The sequence below is a fragment of the Anomaloglossus baeobatrachus genome, chromosome 4 (genome assembly GCF_048569485.1).
Source record: "Anomaloglossus baeobatrachus isolate aAnoBae1 chromosome 4, aAnoBae1.hap1, whole genome shotgun sequence".
Classification (NCBI taxonomy): domain Eukaryota; kingdom Metazoa; phylum Chordata; class Amphibia; order Anura; family Aromobatidae; genus Anomaloglossus; species Anomaloglossus baeobatrachus.
Window position 1 is genome coordinate 162,213,899 of NC_134356.1, and position 16,600 is coordinate 162,230,498.

Consider the following 16,600-nt stretch of genomic DNA (forward strand, 5'->3'; position numbering starts at 1 on the left):
TTCTCTCTCTCTCATTATTCTGGCATTTGGCAAATATAAATAACTTTGGTTCTTAATTGACCTAAAACCGGAAAGGTTTATTCTGATTTCATGTCAGATAGTGAGAAAAACCTGCAGATGTGTCTTTTTAGATAGAGTTAAAACCAGGAGTTTACATACACTATCTATCTATCTATCTATCTATCTATCTATAGGTATATCTTTGATTACATTATTATTTTTGACAACTAGCTAGATTTTACATACACTATTTTAGTATATACTGTAAAAGATTATGTTAAAAATCCATTGCATATGGAAGGCATACGCATGTCATACATATGTCATATGGATGCTATGCAAGAAAAAAAAATGTGCACATGCATCACATGCTCCTGTGTCCTAATGCAAAATCTGTTAAATACCCCACAGCTACCATATAATAATAATAATAATAATAATAATAATAATAATAATAATGAGCTCTTCTCAAGTTGAAATGGAATTTCCCCCTCAGTCCACCAGATATCCGGTGGCTCGAGGGGGAAATAGTAGATATTAGCTGCAATGTTGGATATAATGTACTAGAAACTCCTGCGTCACAGAGTCTTATGCATTATATGTTATTTGTATACACATTGCTGTAAGTATTTGTTTTCATCAAATATTGTTATTCTTTTCAGCAGCTTGTCCTCGGTGGTCAGGACAGGCAATTTCAGACCCTGGTTACATTTCAAGACTATGAATGTTTAGTGTAAACATTAGGCTTCTGTGCTCCAGTATATAAAGTGAATACTACTTGTTATTGTCTTAAATTCTTGGCTACATTTATTTCCAGATTTTGTCTTAGAGATTTCTAAAATGAAACTTGAAGAAAATGAAAAGTTTCTTGATTATCAAGACATTGAGTCACAGCATATTCAAAGAGGGAATTGTGAGCACATTGATGGACTGAGAAGTCGGAGTTCTATAATCCTGTCCCAAGAAACAAGTCGCAGTATATTTCACTGGAGGCCTGCCCCAACTGCAGAAGAGGCTGAGGTCAGATTTCATGTAGGTGACCATGAAGACGAGGATGAAGACAGAAGTGTCCTTTTTACACAGCTTAATGAACTTCTCCCGGTACATGACGATGTATTATGGAAGGAAACAGCAAGGTATAGTCTTTTTTGTTGTTAGTATTATACATACAGCTAGCTATTCAATGTAAAGATAATCTTAGCTATTGTCATAGACCAGCAGTATATGTGAGCCACCAAAGGTCCTTTTAAGCTTTGGTTGAGCAGTGAGATGTTCGTGTTCTAGTAATCATTGGGGATATTTTTGGTATTTTAAATACCATTTTTTTTAATTTAACATGAAAGTATCGTCCCATGAGGCAGATTTGCTGCAGAACTTTCTGCATCTACAGTACCTCACACATCTGATCAGTATATGTAAAAATGTATAGTCCGTAAGAACAATCCTATTACGATCAATAGAAACTTATGCAGCAAATTTGCTGTATATGGACATACTGTCTGATGACATTTATTTAATCTCTATTAATATTTAGTGTCAGTTTTTTGTCACGTAATTTTCTACTTGTGTTTTCCTTGTGATTTTGAAGTCTAATGCAAAAAAACCCATAATAGAAATAAACAAATTCCATACCAAAAGCATTATGTTTTATAAAAAAAACAAAACAAAATACTTATCAACAATTTATAAAGAATGCAGAAGCAAATATTGTGGAAGTAAAGGTTTTAATATTTGATTTTAGACTAAAGCGTACTTTACACGCTACGATATTGGTATCGATATCGCTAGCGAGTGTACCCGCCCCCGTCGGTTGTGCGACACGGGAAAATCGCTGCCCGTGGCACACAACATCGCTTACACCCGTCACACGGACTTACCTTCCCTGCGACGTCACTCTGGCCGCCGAACCGCGTCCTTTCTAAGGGGGCGGTTTGTGCGGCGTCACAGTGACGTCACACAGCAGCCATCCAATAAAAGCGAAGGGGCGGAGATGAGCGGGCGGAATATCCCGCCCACCTCCTTCCTTCCTCATTGCCGGTGGACGCAGGTAAGGAGATGTTCCTCGTTCCTGCGGTGTGTGATGCTGCAGGAATGACGAACAACATCGTACCTGCAGCAGCAATATTATGGAAAGGAGCGACGTGTCAACGATCAACGATTTTTAACGTTTTTGCCATCGTTGATCATTGCTCCTTGGTGTCACACGCTGCGATGTCGCTAACGGCGCCAGATGTGCGTCACTAACAACGTGACCCCGACGATATATTGACCAACATTTGAAGGTTTTTTTTGTAAGGGGTACACCATGCCTCTGGAACAGTGTTTTACAAAAAATCCCAAGTTTATCAATATAAAACCTTTATTTTGCCCAAAACGTGATAATCAGAATTAGAGAACAACAATGACTGTAGCACAGACAAAGATTATAACTACATTTTCTGAAGGTAACAACAGTCACCAATCAGTAGGACATGCACCGGCCTTTGCTGTCAATGACTTTAGCACATCTGTGGCCACAGGACATCGCTAATCACTCAGACTGCTCTGGTGAGATTTTGGTCCACTCACCTTCCAGTGTCTTCCACTAAGGTTTTCTAAACCATGACACTTCCTCCACCACCTCTCACTGACTTCTTAACACACTTTGGGTTCAGTCTTTCCCCAGTTTGGTCCACTCTTCTTCCAGCAGTCTCTTCCATAGTTCTTTGACTGTTGTGGGTTCCGATCATGACTCTGGGCTGGCCATTTCATTGTTTCAATGTTTTCTGTTTCAAGGAACTGCTTTACCCATTTTGCTGTGTGACAGGGGGCATTGTCCTGCAAGAACATTGCTGGCTGATTGAGTGATGAGTGCAAGTATTAACCATGTATTGTTGAAGAAAGTTCTGATACACACTTGTATTCACTCTGCCATATAGCTAAATGAGAGGTCCAACTCCTGCTGAAGAAAACATTCCCCAAACCATGACACTTCCTCCACCTCCTTTCACTGACTTTTTAACACACTTTGGGTTCAGTTTTTTCCCAGTTTGTTGATGATCATAATGTTTCCCATCATACCCAAATAAATTAAACTTGTTTTCATCACTAAAATGAACTGTGGACCACTTCTCCTCTGTCCACACAACATGCTCCTTTTGATTCTTTCTGCTAATGAGAGGTTTGGTCACTGCAGCATGGGTTTTCAGTCCATATGCTCTTAAACATCGTGACACCATATGAAGAGACAAGTCCTTACCCTGTTCAGTGCTGAACTGGCGAGCAGTGTTGATATGATTACCCATGGAGTTTCTCCGCATTATACTGTCCTCTCTTGCATTTATCTTTTCAGGGCAACCAGCTTCTTGGGGGACTTGAAAAAGTTTGTGATGTTGTAAAGAAGCAATATTCTCAAAATCACAGACTTGGAATGACCAACTTTTCTTGCTATGGCTGATAGTGTCACCCTTGTAGCCTTCATCTTGAAAACCTGCTGTCGAAGGGTTTCAGTCACTTTGGAATGGCATACCATTTTTGAAAAGTCAGTGCAAATTGGAAATTTAGGCTGCCAGTTACATAGGGTTTGTCAGATAATTAATTCTGAATAGTTGGTATATTTTTTAAGTTGACATTTCAAGGCCATGATAGTCAATTTATGGAGAATGGACATTTACAATGTTTGGACATCACACGTTAACCAACTGTATTTCGTCCTCCCCTTAACATGGCTAAGTATGTTCAAAATCTGTTTGGAATCACGGACATAACTGGGGAAAATATGGGTTAAGACCTGTAGCAAATTAACCAGTGTACAATACAAATCCCCTTTAAAACTCAATTTTATTAAATATTATTTAAAATCGCCCAGGTGAATAAACCCAAAAACTCAAACGATAATCATAGATAATAGGGAGATCACTACCATACATGATGCTGGAACCTTCCTTCTCATTTTTATTCCCCTGGGCCTCCTAATGATCCGATGACGGGTGGGGAAACGCGTCGAGGCCATGTATACATTATCAGAGCGAGGGAAGTACCTTTGTTATTTGCTTATTTATATTAACATGTTGTGAGCCTATTGTGGCAACAGGTATTTGAGCATTTGTACCTAATCTGTTATTGTGTAAGGTATTGATCCTTTGATTTACAGTGGATTATCATAATTCCTATTAGATGTGAGTCCATTAGGTACGGTATTGATTCTTGATTGGTAGGGTTATCTAGGGAGAGTGAGGGATAGCCGACGAGGAACGAGGAACAGGGGCGTCCAGTTACGTTAGGGTGTCATACCCTCCGTTGATAGGCAGAGCCAGACACAGTGACATATTAGGGTCACTGGAGTGTAGATATATATTGATTTATAATCTATATATTATTCTGACTGTTATCTAGGTGCATTAGTGCATTATAGATTCGGCTACCCCTGTTTAATGTGATCTACCTATTATCTATGATTATCATTTGAGTTTTTGGGTTTATTAACCTGGGCGATTTTAAATAATATTTAATAAAATTGAGTTTTAAAAGGGATTTGTATTTTACACTGCTTAATTTGCTTTAACTTTCCCATTAGCATTTTTGTTGTTAATTAAGACCTGTAGCCTCGAGTGCAGCCATGTTCCCATATAGTCTATTCTAGAGATGATGGGCCTAAAGGTTGGTGGGAATTTCTCTTTATGGGACTTAGGGAGGGCATGGAACAAGGGGAATACAGTTGGTTAACGTGTGACATCCAAACATTGTATATGTCCATTCCCCATCAATTGGCTATCATGGCCTTGAAATGTCAACTTAAATTTTTTTACCAACTATTCAGAAGACCTCCAGACATTTATTGTAGATGTGACACATTTCCTCTTGAATAATAATTATTTTATGTTCTTGGGTAAATATTAAATGCAGAGTCAAAGATGATCTATGGGTGCCCGTTTCTCACTCTCATCAGCTAATATCTTCTGTTATGATTCAGTGACCGAGGAGGATCAAAAAGGGCAAAAACTAGGAAATCCAGAGTGTCACCAGAGAGGTTGGAAACTCAGCTAACTGCAGACCTCACACTGACAACACAACTAGAAGTAGCCATGGGACGTGCCTACAATGACTTGGTTGCCTCGACACAGCAGGAGAACTAATTATTCCTAAAGCGAAAAAGACAAGGAAAGCTAATCTGCCTCGGAGCAGTTCCCCACAGATATAGATAGCCCCCAAACATATAAAGCCTCGGAGACAAGATGAAACACAATACACAGGTAGAAAAGAGATTCAGCAAATATGAGGCCCAAACTATCTATATAGGAAAGGACAGAAAAGAGCAGTGTATGCAGCAGCACAAAACCCTAAAAACCAACAGAACTGATATGAAAAAATGCTGAGACCACACGGTCTCTCCACCACTATATCAGTACTCTGGTGTTACTGGAATCTGTATGTATGTATGTATATTGTAGAAATGTATTTAGATACTTACCAAAGGTATGCAGTTCAAAATGTACTACAACAGATGATACTTGAAGATCATCTAACAAACACGCAGAATCCCATACAAAATACAGTTCACAACACTTCTATGCAGAGATACGAAGCAGTGAACTCGAAGGTAACTGAGCAAACTCTCATATGATCTAATCCGAGGGAGCAATATAGCTGAATAGATAGCACCTAGAACAGTCATGGCAAACCTTTCACAGGCCAAGTGCCCAAACTGTAGCCCTAAACCCAATTTTTTTCCGAAGTGCCAACCAATCCTATTATGTAAATAATTTGTTTTAACCTTAACTTTGCAGTTTTCTGTTCTCTTCAGCAGGGGGCATCACGCTTACCACACATTGAAGCTGAGCCTCTCCCACTGCCTTTTCCAGACACCGCAGTTGGATTGATCTTTCTGGAAAAAATTGCAGCATATTAGACAAACAGAGATTTTAGCATGGAATGAAATCAGATTTCACCCTGTAATCCACATCTACATTTGAAAGTCTGAACATCTTGAAATCCCATAGACATACGAGTTGCTACCGTCCACTTTCATTGTATAGTTATGTCCCCCTTCCTGGGCCACTTCCTGGTAAACATGTTCCCCATCCTGATATATATTTCCTACATTCTGGTATATTTGTCCCCATCATGGCCCCATCCTGATAAATGTACCCCATCCTGGTAAATGTTCCCCCATCCCGGCATGTACCCCATTCCTGGTAATGTCCTCCATCCTGATAAATGTCCTCCATCCTGGTAAATGTCCTCCCTCCTGGTAAATGTACCCCATCCTGGCATGTTCCCCCATGCTGGTAAATGTACCCCATCCTGACATGTTCCCCATACTGGTAAATATCCCCTTCCTGGTAAATGTACCCCATCCTGGTAAATGTCCACCTTTCTGGTAAATGTACTCCATCCTGGCATGTTACGCCATCCTGGTAAATGTACCCCCATCCTGGCATGTTTCCCCTATCCGGGCATGTTTCCTTCATCCTGGCATGTTTCCCACATCCTGGTATGTTTACCACATCCTGGCATGTTTCCCACAACCTGCCATGTTTCCCCCATGCTGTCATGTTTCCCCCACCCTTGCATTTTCCCCCCATCCTTGCATGTTTCCCGCATGCTGCCATGTTTTCCCCCATGCTGCCATGTTTTCCCCATCCTTGCATGTTTTCCCCCATCCCTGCATGTTTCCCCATCCTTTCATGTTTTCCCCCATCCTTCCATGTTTTCCCCCATGCTGCCATGTTTTCCTCCATGCTGCCATGTTTTCCCAAATCCTTCCATGATTTTCCCCATACTGCCATGTTTCCCCCCCACCTTGACACAGCCGCTGCCGCACACAGTTAAAAAAAAAATAAAAATAAAACCCTCACCTTCCAGCACCTGCTCCACAGCTGCATGCTGCTGGGTCGGGTCCTCAGTTCCCGCACTGCCACCAGTCGTCATTACACCGGCGCCACTTACTGATGCTCCCACCGTCTCCTAGGCAACAGGCCTGCGGCCTAGGAGAAGAGGAGTGTCAGAGCGAGGAGAAATGTCTCCTCTGGCTCTGCTCTAACACAACTTTGAAGTGCTGGCACGATCACACCAGCAGTTCAAAGTGGCTGAATGAGGCGACAGCGCGCGTGCCGACAGAAAGGGCTCTGTGTGCCCTGTCTGGCACGTGTGCCATAAGTTCGCCATCACTGGCCTAGAAGCTTCTGTTGGGATCAGAGAAGGCTGCCACATGCCATAAGCTAAGCATTAGGTACAGGTACTAAGGTCAGTGGATGCTGACGCAGGTGCCATGACTCTGCGCCAGCCACTTAGATATAGGACCATAGCCAGGTCCCTACACTTTCAATAGTTTCTCTTTTGTTAAATGCTCCTTATCATTAGAAACAGTTCACAGCAAAGAAACGTGTATTTCACATGTTTTGAGATATTTATCCCAATATTGGTGGGAGGTCACCGCTTGGTGGATGGCCCAGGGCCCGGGCCCCTTGGGCCCCCCTATATCTGGGCCTGGGAAGCACAAACTTTGACTGGAAGTGAGAACTGATGCTAAGGGGTTAAAATAGAGAGTAGCCCCACCCAGTGCTGATGTCGCGGGCGGAGGGGACGCGCTCACCACGCTCGGGTCCGGAGCTTCTGCTACTACTGCTCGGTGGCTCGAGCGGTGGACCGGACCCGGGGACTCGAGCAGCGCTCCTCGCCCGTGAGTGAAAAGGGGTGGTTTGGTTAGGGAAATTGTTCGTGACGCCACCCACGGGACGTGGTGATGATAGCACCACCGCTGCTGGTGACGGGGATCCCGGGAAAGATGGTGGGGTGCAGCTAGGATGTTGTCCCCTCCATGGGTAGGGGGTTGGTGATCCCGGGGCCCGGTGGTGTAACGGGGAGGCCGGATGGCTGGGGTGCAGGGACTGCGCGGCGCGGTGCCAGGCGGCCCTGGTGTACTCACTCAGACAATCACTGACAAAGTCTCTGGTAAACCAAAACGGCCGGATGGACGGGTCCCGCAGCCGGCTGCAGTGTTGTTGTTGTGCTCTCCCCGGACGGCTGATAGTGGCTGTCTTTCCCTGCACCTTTGAAATGTTCTGACTCCTGTGGTTGCCCACTGGTAGTCCGCTCCCCGGCGTATAGGTGCCGTAGGAGCCCGTTTTGCCCGCAGGCGCTGGCTCTTGGATCTCTAGCCTGTGGTGGTGGCTGTATATCCTCTCTGGGTGGACAGTTGCCTTAAATCGGGACTTGGTTGTTAGGGAACCCCGGGGATTCCTGTCACATTCGGATTTGACTATTCACGGCGGCTCCAAGCCTGGTCGGGGTCCGATGGCCCTGCCTGTGTGCTTAGCTTCACTCCGTTCCCCGGTCCGGTACCGGCGGGCCGACGCCCGACCCCGGTCCTTACGGCTCTGCGGAGTTCCACCAACTCCTGCAGACGGCCACCACCGTCTGCCAACCTTGCTGTCAGTGTCTGGGCTCCTACCCAGACACCTCAAGTGTTCACTCCTCTCACTTTCACCTCCCAAACTAATCTGACACTTTTCCCGCCTCCAGGCCTGTGAACTCCTCGGTGGGTGGGGCCAACCGCCTGGCTCCGTCCCACCTGGTGTGGACATCAGACCCTGGAGGGAGGTAACAAGGGTTTTTGGTTTGGCTGGTGTAACTGCCTAGGGTGGGGGGTGTGTGTGTTGGTATGTATGTGACTACCTGGCTAGTCCAGGGCATCACACTGACAGCATAAACAACCTAACAAAATTTAATCCCATAGCTACTGAGCAGGCAAGAGCCACAAGTCCCAGAAAGGTAACAGAGTAGTTACTTTGCATTGCATGAGAGCAAAGTAAGAGTAGATGGGACAGGTACAGATGTCATAGGTAGGAGGAGAACCAAGATAAGGCCCTGTGCGCACACTGCATTTTTTAAAGCGGATTTGCCGCGGTTTTGCTGCATGTTTTGCTGCAGAAAATGTTCATAACCTTGCTACAGTCCTTCCCCAGCAAAACCTATGGTAAAAAAAAGTGCTGTGTGCACACTGCGTTTTTTTCACCAACAGGTTTTGCTGCAGAATTTCCGCAGCATAAAGAATGTGCATGTCACTTCTTTTCTGCAGGTACCTGAGGTATTTTACACCATTGACTGCAATGTAATCATGAAATACCGCAGGGAATAACGCAGGTAGCAAATTATGTGCATTTCATTGCGTTATTCCTGCGTTATTCCCGCGTCATTTCGCGTTTTTCGGGACATAGTGATCATCACTGCCCTGCGTTTTGCAAGGAAGTGATGTCATTAGGACAGGAAGAGGAAATTGGGCAGAGAGTAAATACACACATATCACACTCACACTCACACACAGACACATACATAATAATATAATTACTTTAAATATGTGTAAAAGAAATACACACACAAGGAGTGCTATATTGAAAATATGTAAATAGTTTATTGGGTACAAAAAAAAAATCACAAACATATCGCGTTTAAAATATCATTATGTTACAGAATGATTATTGGGGGACTCCTAAAGAGGGGAGAGTAACCATGTGTCCAGTGGCAGAATATAAAGATGGTTAATAAATTAAGGCGTCTAGCGTGTGTGGATTAGTAATTTATTGTTCATGTTCTCATATGATTATATCCAGACAAAGCTGGAGAGAGAGAAAGCACAGAATAATATTCTATGAGCAGCTCATTAGAAAGTATACATTCAATAGTATGGGGTTAAATACCCTGTTTATGTAGCTCACCCATAAAGGTAGACTGCCAAGGTTCTTGCAACTGGGCACAATGGTGATATCACGACCCGTCCTGCACGCGCGTATCGCGGCTTTTCAGCAGAGGGGGGTAGATACCTTGCATGTCTCTGGTCCGTTTAAAACTATGCTGGGACATGTGTTGCTGATGTGATTAGGGCATTCTCAAGTGGGCGTCATTCATCAGGTATGGCGCATGCGTCGCAGCAGGCATCGGGGAAAGATGCACACACTATCCGGCAGCACTCTGGCTGACATGCGCGTGCTCGGTGAGAAATTAGAGCATGCGTGTCAGCATATTAGAGGCCGCCAGGTGTATGCACCCAGAAATGTCCACTGCGGCGAAGAATGATTCACTCAGCTGTCCATCTATCTCACTATATGGGAATTGGCTATCATGTGAGATACATAAAGTAACATATTTAAAGTAACTGTATTAATGGAGTTTATTCTAAATTATTTATCCATCATATAGAGAGGGAATGACTGATAATCAGACATGACTTTGTCACATATTTTTCCTTGCCTTAAATCTGCGTTTTTTTGTATAATAATATAATGCAGACACATAGAAATCAGAAAAAAAATATTAAAAATAAAAAAACGAAAAAAAAAAACCGTGGGCTCTGCCATATTTTTACCATCCAGCCAAGGTAAGCACACAGCAGGGGGCTGGTATTCTCAGTCTGGGAAGGGTGAGGGCCATGGTTATTGCCCCCCTCCCGCAGCCAAGAATATCAGCCCGCAGCTGCCCCAAGAATGTCGAATCCATTATGCGACAGTCCCGGCGTGTTACCGACTCTTTCTGATTGCCGTGATACGGTGGCAATCGGGGTAATAAGGAGTTAATGGCAGCCCATAGCTGCCACTAAGCCCAAGATTAGTAATTGCAGCGTCTATGACACGCCATCACTAAACTGTAGTGACAGTAAATAAACACATACACATACACACACCGAAAAATCCTTTATTTGAACTAAAACACAAAAAATTCCCCTCTTTCACCACTTTATTAAAATCTCCCTCCAGGTCCGGCGTAATCCACACGAGGACCCACGACGATTGCATACTGATCCAGCGGTGTCTGAGACATAGTACTCAATGCAGCCTCATTCCGTAAACGAGGCTGCAGGGGTAACTCAAGGACATTTCTCACGGTCGGTGATGTTAACACATTACCGCTCGTGAGAACTTCAAGGCCTCAAAAGCGGTAATAGAGTGACGTCACCGACCGGCAGTAACCCTGCGAGAACTCAGATCCAAGGTCCCACGGGGTCACTGCTGTATAAGAAATACTGTAGGGGGGGGAACACATACATCAAAAATAAAAGCTGTAATATCTATCCACCTATCCATCATCTATCTATTTATCTATCTATCTATCTATCTATCTATCTATCCATTATCTATCTATTCCTCTATCTATTATCTATCTATCTATCTATCCATTATCTATCTATTCCTCTATATATCTATTATCTATCTATCTATTTATCCCTCTTTCTATCTATCTATCCATTATCTATCTACCTATCTATCTATGTATCCATTATCTATCTATCTGTCCATCCATTATCTATCTATCTATTTTATCTATCCCTCTTTCTATCTATCTATCTATCCATTATCTATCTATCTATGTATCCATCCATCTATCCCTCTATCTGTCTATCCATTATCTATCTATCTATCTATCCATCCATCCATCCATCCATCTATCCATCCATTATCTATCTATCTATCTATCTATCTATCTATCTATCTAAGAAGAAGTTTCCTATATATGTATATATATATTTTTTTTCAACGTGCTTATTGCATTGAAGGCATAAAAACACAGGTACCAACCCATGGAAAAACCACAACAAAACCGCGACAAAACCGTGGCAATACCGCATGCGGTTTTTGGGTGCGGTTTGCTGTGTTTTTTTACCGCAGGTGCGGTAATCTTTCAGAGGGTGCAGAATTTTCTTAAGAAGATTCCATTTTCTAGTGCACACATTTGAGGTCTATATAGCGGAACATAGAGAGGAGGCGCTGGGGTCAACAGTGTAAAATGTTGCAGATAAATTCAGGGGAATCAGCAGAAAGTAGTGACCATTAAATTTAGCTACAATTTTCACATTCCCCATGAGTGTCACCTGCAAGAAGGAGCGGGCGTCGGTTTAGTGGGGTCTGTCTGCGTGTTTGCACCTTTTCTCTGTATGTGGTAAGCCTCTAGCAGCTTGTTCTTTTATTGAACAGTCGTATATTCAGTATGTTACTTTGCACTTTACCACATACTGCTATGTGCATGTTCTGATTACACTTGTATTAGATTTGATTATTAGGTGTCAGTCGCAGGCACAAGCATTTGTCACTTTATCTTTGCACCAGAACTTTTCATTGTTATGTCAGTATATTTTATAAGTAATAATATAAAAATCTGTATTGCGCAAAAAACTCCATCTTCAGTCCTCCTTTTCATGCATTTAGCATATGATTAATTATGCAGATTCTAGTCATGGTACTGTATTGCTACTCTTTTATGCCTGCTGTGTTTTTTAAAACCAAATACACATCTTTAATTATCTATACCATATATTACAGCCTGTTTTCCCATTCCCTAATAGCTCAGTGTGTTATGAGGTTGACTCTCAAGCGAAAGCTCACTGAAAAAGGAAAAATATCAGAGTCAACAAGTCTGCTCATGACAAGGTCTATCAGTTATGGGGCAACAATCATGGCAGTGGAGGTGGCTTGTATGCTTCATAATAGTGATATCACAAACATACATGTAAGCAATGTGCAATGCACATTACACAAGTCTGGAATGTGGCCTGAAAGAAGGTGAAGAAACCTCAAATTCAATATCATGATAAGAAGCGTAAGCTCGAGTTTGCAAAGAAGTATGAAAAGTGGACAGTACAAGATTGGATATAGGTGATTTGGAGCGATGATATGAAAATCAATATACAAGGCTCGGATGGGTGCAAATGGGTCTGCCAGAAACATGGGAGAAAGGGGCTAAAGGATGGAGAAATTGAAGAAACTGTCAAGTTCGATGGAAGAAACCTGATGATATAGTGCTATTTCACAGCCAAAGGCATTGGATACTTGGCCAGGAATTATGGTGTTCTCAATGCTGAGCTATATATGAGTATCCTACAAGATGAGTTACTTTAAGAAAATTTGAATAACTAGGTCCATATTAGCATATGTAACATGGGGAATCCCCATTAGCAATGAAACAACCTGCATAGAAACTCCATAATCATTGACCACATAATCCTATTGAAATTAAATACCAAAGAATACTTTCTTTATAGAAATATTAGAAAATTTAATTATATATAATTTTATAAAAGTTTTTTCAGGGACACAAAAAGTGCAACACAAAGTGCAAATGTGCTTAAAACCTAAATATAGCCAGTCAGGGGAGTGTGTCAGTAAAGAACAGGCTGAGATAAGTACATGGCACAGCCCACAGAGACCACACAATTACAATATATCAATATAGCAGTCTCACACAGTACAATTTACAGCGCAATGAAGCACAATAAATAATCATCAGTCAATATGCCATATCATGAGATTGCACTGATACTTATAAGAAGACATATACAATATCAAAATCAAAGTGTATGCTGTCCTGTAAGCTGTCCTGTAAGCATGAATCACTACTCAGATAAATGCAATGCAAAAGGAAAGCCTCTCAGCAAAGAAAATGGAGTAAATCCACAGTGTATATGAAGGTACTATGACCCACCTGGATCGCTTCCGTGTTCAGACCTGACACACCACCCTACACCTCAAGATGAGTTACTTTGTATACTTGAGTACTATGGGTATGAACAGGATGACATAGCGCTCCAGCAGGACAACAACCCGGAGGATACACAAAGATTGGTGAAGAAATGGGTCAATGACAATGAAGTAAAGGAGCTGGATTGGCCCCCACAGTCCCAAGATCTCAACCCAATTGAACACTTGTAGGTAGAGTTGAAGAAACAGCTGTATACATACCGAAGTGAGTCGACCAGTATGCACCAACATTGGGACCATGTAGAAGAGACCCGGAAACAGATTTCAGTCAAGATATGCTTGAATCTGATTGATAACATGCCCATAAGGATTCAAGCAGTGTTGAAAACCAAAGGTGGATTTACAAATACTAGCATAAAAATAAAAATTTACATTTAGAGTTTTAGAAGCAAAACTGTAACAGTGCAGTCACATGATAACAATCTGCATAACTAATCATATGCTAAGTAGTTGCAAGTTTATGAATGAGATAGCCAAGATGATTGTTTATAAAATGAAAGAAGTCTCACAGTCTCCCATTCAAAGCTGTAGTGGATCATGAGATATGGAGCCTGAAAGTCAAAAGTTCAAAACACTGTTACCCTTTTGCTTTTCAGTGTATACTGTATATACATGGTTCCATTTCAGAACACCTATAGATAAATTGAATATTGTCATGAAAGCATCTCCAATCCTTCCTAATTCTATCAACTGATTGATTAAAAAATGCTTTCCTCAACCCAAATGGCATTGTGAGTTCTAGATAATCTCATGACAGATAACGTATCATTGGTGGAGAAATTAAGCTTGATGGACCTTAAGGGGGTTTTATGGCTTTATAACCTATGTAACTATATATAAAGGAAGATTTTTCTTTTTTACAGCCCATAGACATAGAAGAATGTACAATCAGCTTCTACTGTCATTTTCTAAAGGTAGAAATTTTTCTTAAAACAAAAAAAGTTCTGAATCTTTTGAAACATCGACAATTATGTCAGAAATGGAGTGAATGCCTTACTATATCGGTCATCAATGGTATCCTAAATATGGGATGGTAACAATTCCATAAGAATTCTAGAAATCTCCACTTATACTCTTCATTTGAAAACTCTTAAGAATTGACCAACCTGATTGTTTTGTTGCATTTTTTATTCAATCCAATTGTCACATGTTGTTTCACAATTTCTTTCTATTGTCAATTTCAATTTTCATCTTGCCACTGCCTAATTACAGAGAGACAGGTTTATTAATTGATGTGAGCTTTTCTAACTTGTCAATACTATTAACTCAGTTGACACACATCTAGTTAGTGTTTTTTTCTACAGTCGAAAATGGGAACATCTGTATACTTGTTTATTTTTAATGTACATTTTCTGCTCATTGCTAAACTGTCACAAGAGTGTCATAACCTGATCTAATCTTGGGGGTATCTGGAATCAGAAGATCACAACATAGTGTTGATCACAGATCCGCTTAGTGCACGCCCATCTTTTACTCTAAGCTGGAGCATATTTAATTCCATCCGATACTGAAGTGGTTAAGGTTCATTTCTATCCGGTTGTGATCCAAGAAGTAGTTGTAACCTCAGCTGCAGCCACTCCCTTCTGCTATAAATATCTGCTCATCACTTCTCGCTTTGCCGGCTATAGCTCATACGTATTTATGCTTTCCAACTCTTTGGAGAAGTTGAGGTATCACTTCTGTTGCAGCTGAGAAGTTTCTGCTTGAGAAGCTGTGAAGTTTTATTTGTGTCTTTCCACACCTTTTTGTATTACCTTCTTCATGTTGTCTTATTGCAGTGGTGAGACTAGCATCTTGCTGGCCTTCACTAGTCGTGGTGAGTTCAGGGCCAGCGAGTAGAGAAGGGAGAATGTCATGGGTGTGTCATGGGTGTTATGTAGTTTCTGGCAATAGAAGGTCACAGTGCTTGGCTGCTCAAAATGCTCCCTGACTTTCTATTATTCCGATGTTAATATTCATTGTACTAGGTAGCTTTCCTGCTGGGTTATCATCTCTTTCCCTTTAGGATCCAGCAAATTGCTCCTTCCGTCCAGCTACTAATTATCAGTATTCCCCTTGTGCATAAATACTCCCATCTTCTCTGGACTGGTGTTGGTGATATTATTCAGTTCTTTCGAGCTCTGTTTGCAAGCAGGTGGCTTGTACTCAACTGTGGTATCATTGCTGAAACTTTGCTGAACTTCTACCGGAGTCATCTGTGGATAATAAATAATTATCTTTGTTTCTATAGCGCCAACATATTCCGCAGCGCTTTACAATTCAGGAGGATCATATACAAATAAGTAACAGTTATAGAAAATACAACATTTAGAGTGAAAAAAAGACAACCCTGCTCGTGAGAGCTTACAATCTACAATGAGATATGGGGGGGGGGGCAAGGTACATGTGCTTATTTACAATGACAATCCAGCCATCTCAAGGAAATGGGGGATAGATAATGGTTTCCTGGACCAGTTGGCCAGAACCTTGAGATGCATTTTGGTACCATGGAGTTTGACATGGAGTTATGTTGTGAGAAGTTGTAGAGGGACTATATGAATTAAATCTGATTAGGGAGTGTGATAGGCCGCCCTAAAAAGATGCGACTTTAGGGTGCGTTAGAAGATGAGTAAGTTGTGATTTGTCCTAACTTCTTGGGGTAGAGCATTCCAGAGGGTTGGTGCAGCTCGGTAGAAGTCTTGGTCCTGGGAGTGGGAGGTTCGAATTAGTGTGGATGTTAGTCGAAAGTCGTTTGCAGAGCGTAGAGAACGGGTGGGGTGATAGACAGAGAGGAGGGTGGAGATGTAGGGGGGTGCCGCACTGTGGAGAGCTTTGTGGGTGAGAACAAGCAATTTGAATTGGATCCTATGATATATGGGCAGCCAGTGCAATGACTGGCACAGAGCAGAGGCATCCAAGTAGCGGTTAGCCAGATAGGTGACCCTGGCTGCTGCATTAAGGATGGACTGTAGAGGAGAGAGTCTAGTTAGGGGGAGACCAATTAAGAGAAAGTTACAGTAGTCAAGGCGAGAGTGAATCAGGGCCACAGTGAGGGTTTTTGTCATTTCCATTGTGAGAAAGGGGCGGATTCTAGAGATGTTCTTGAGGTGCAAGCG

At 42.1% G+C, this 16,600-nt stretch overlaps 1 protein-coding gene across 1 annotated transcript in view; it reads left to right on the forward strand.

Annotated features, from left to right (window-relative positions):
• Positions 1–833: 833 nt before the first annotated feature.
• Positions 834–16,600, forward strand: part of SLC4A9 (solute carrier family 4 member 9) — an 890,846-nt gene continuing 875,079 nt past the window's right edge. Inside the window, exon 1 of the mRNA XM_075344573.1 lies at positions 834–1,136. Coding sequence (XP_075200688.1) covers positions 841–1,136 — 296 coding nt within the window. The 5' untranslated portion in view covers positions 834–840. The remainder of the gene's footprint in view (positions 1,137–16,600) is intronic.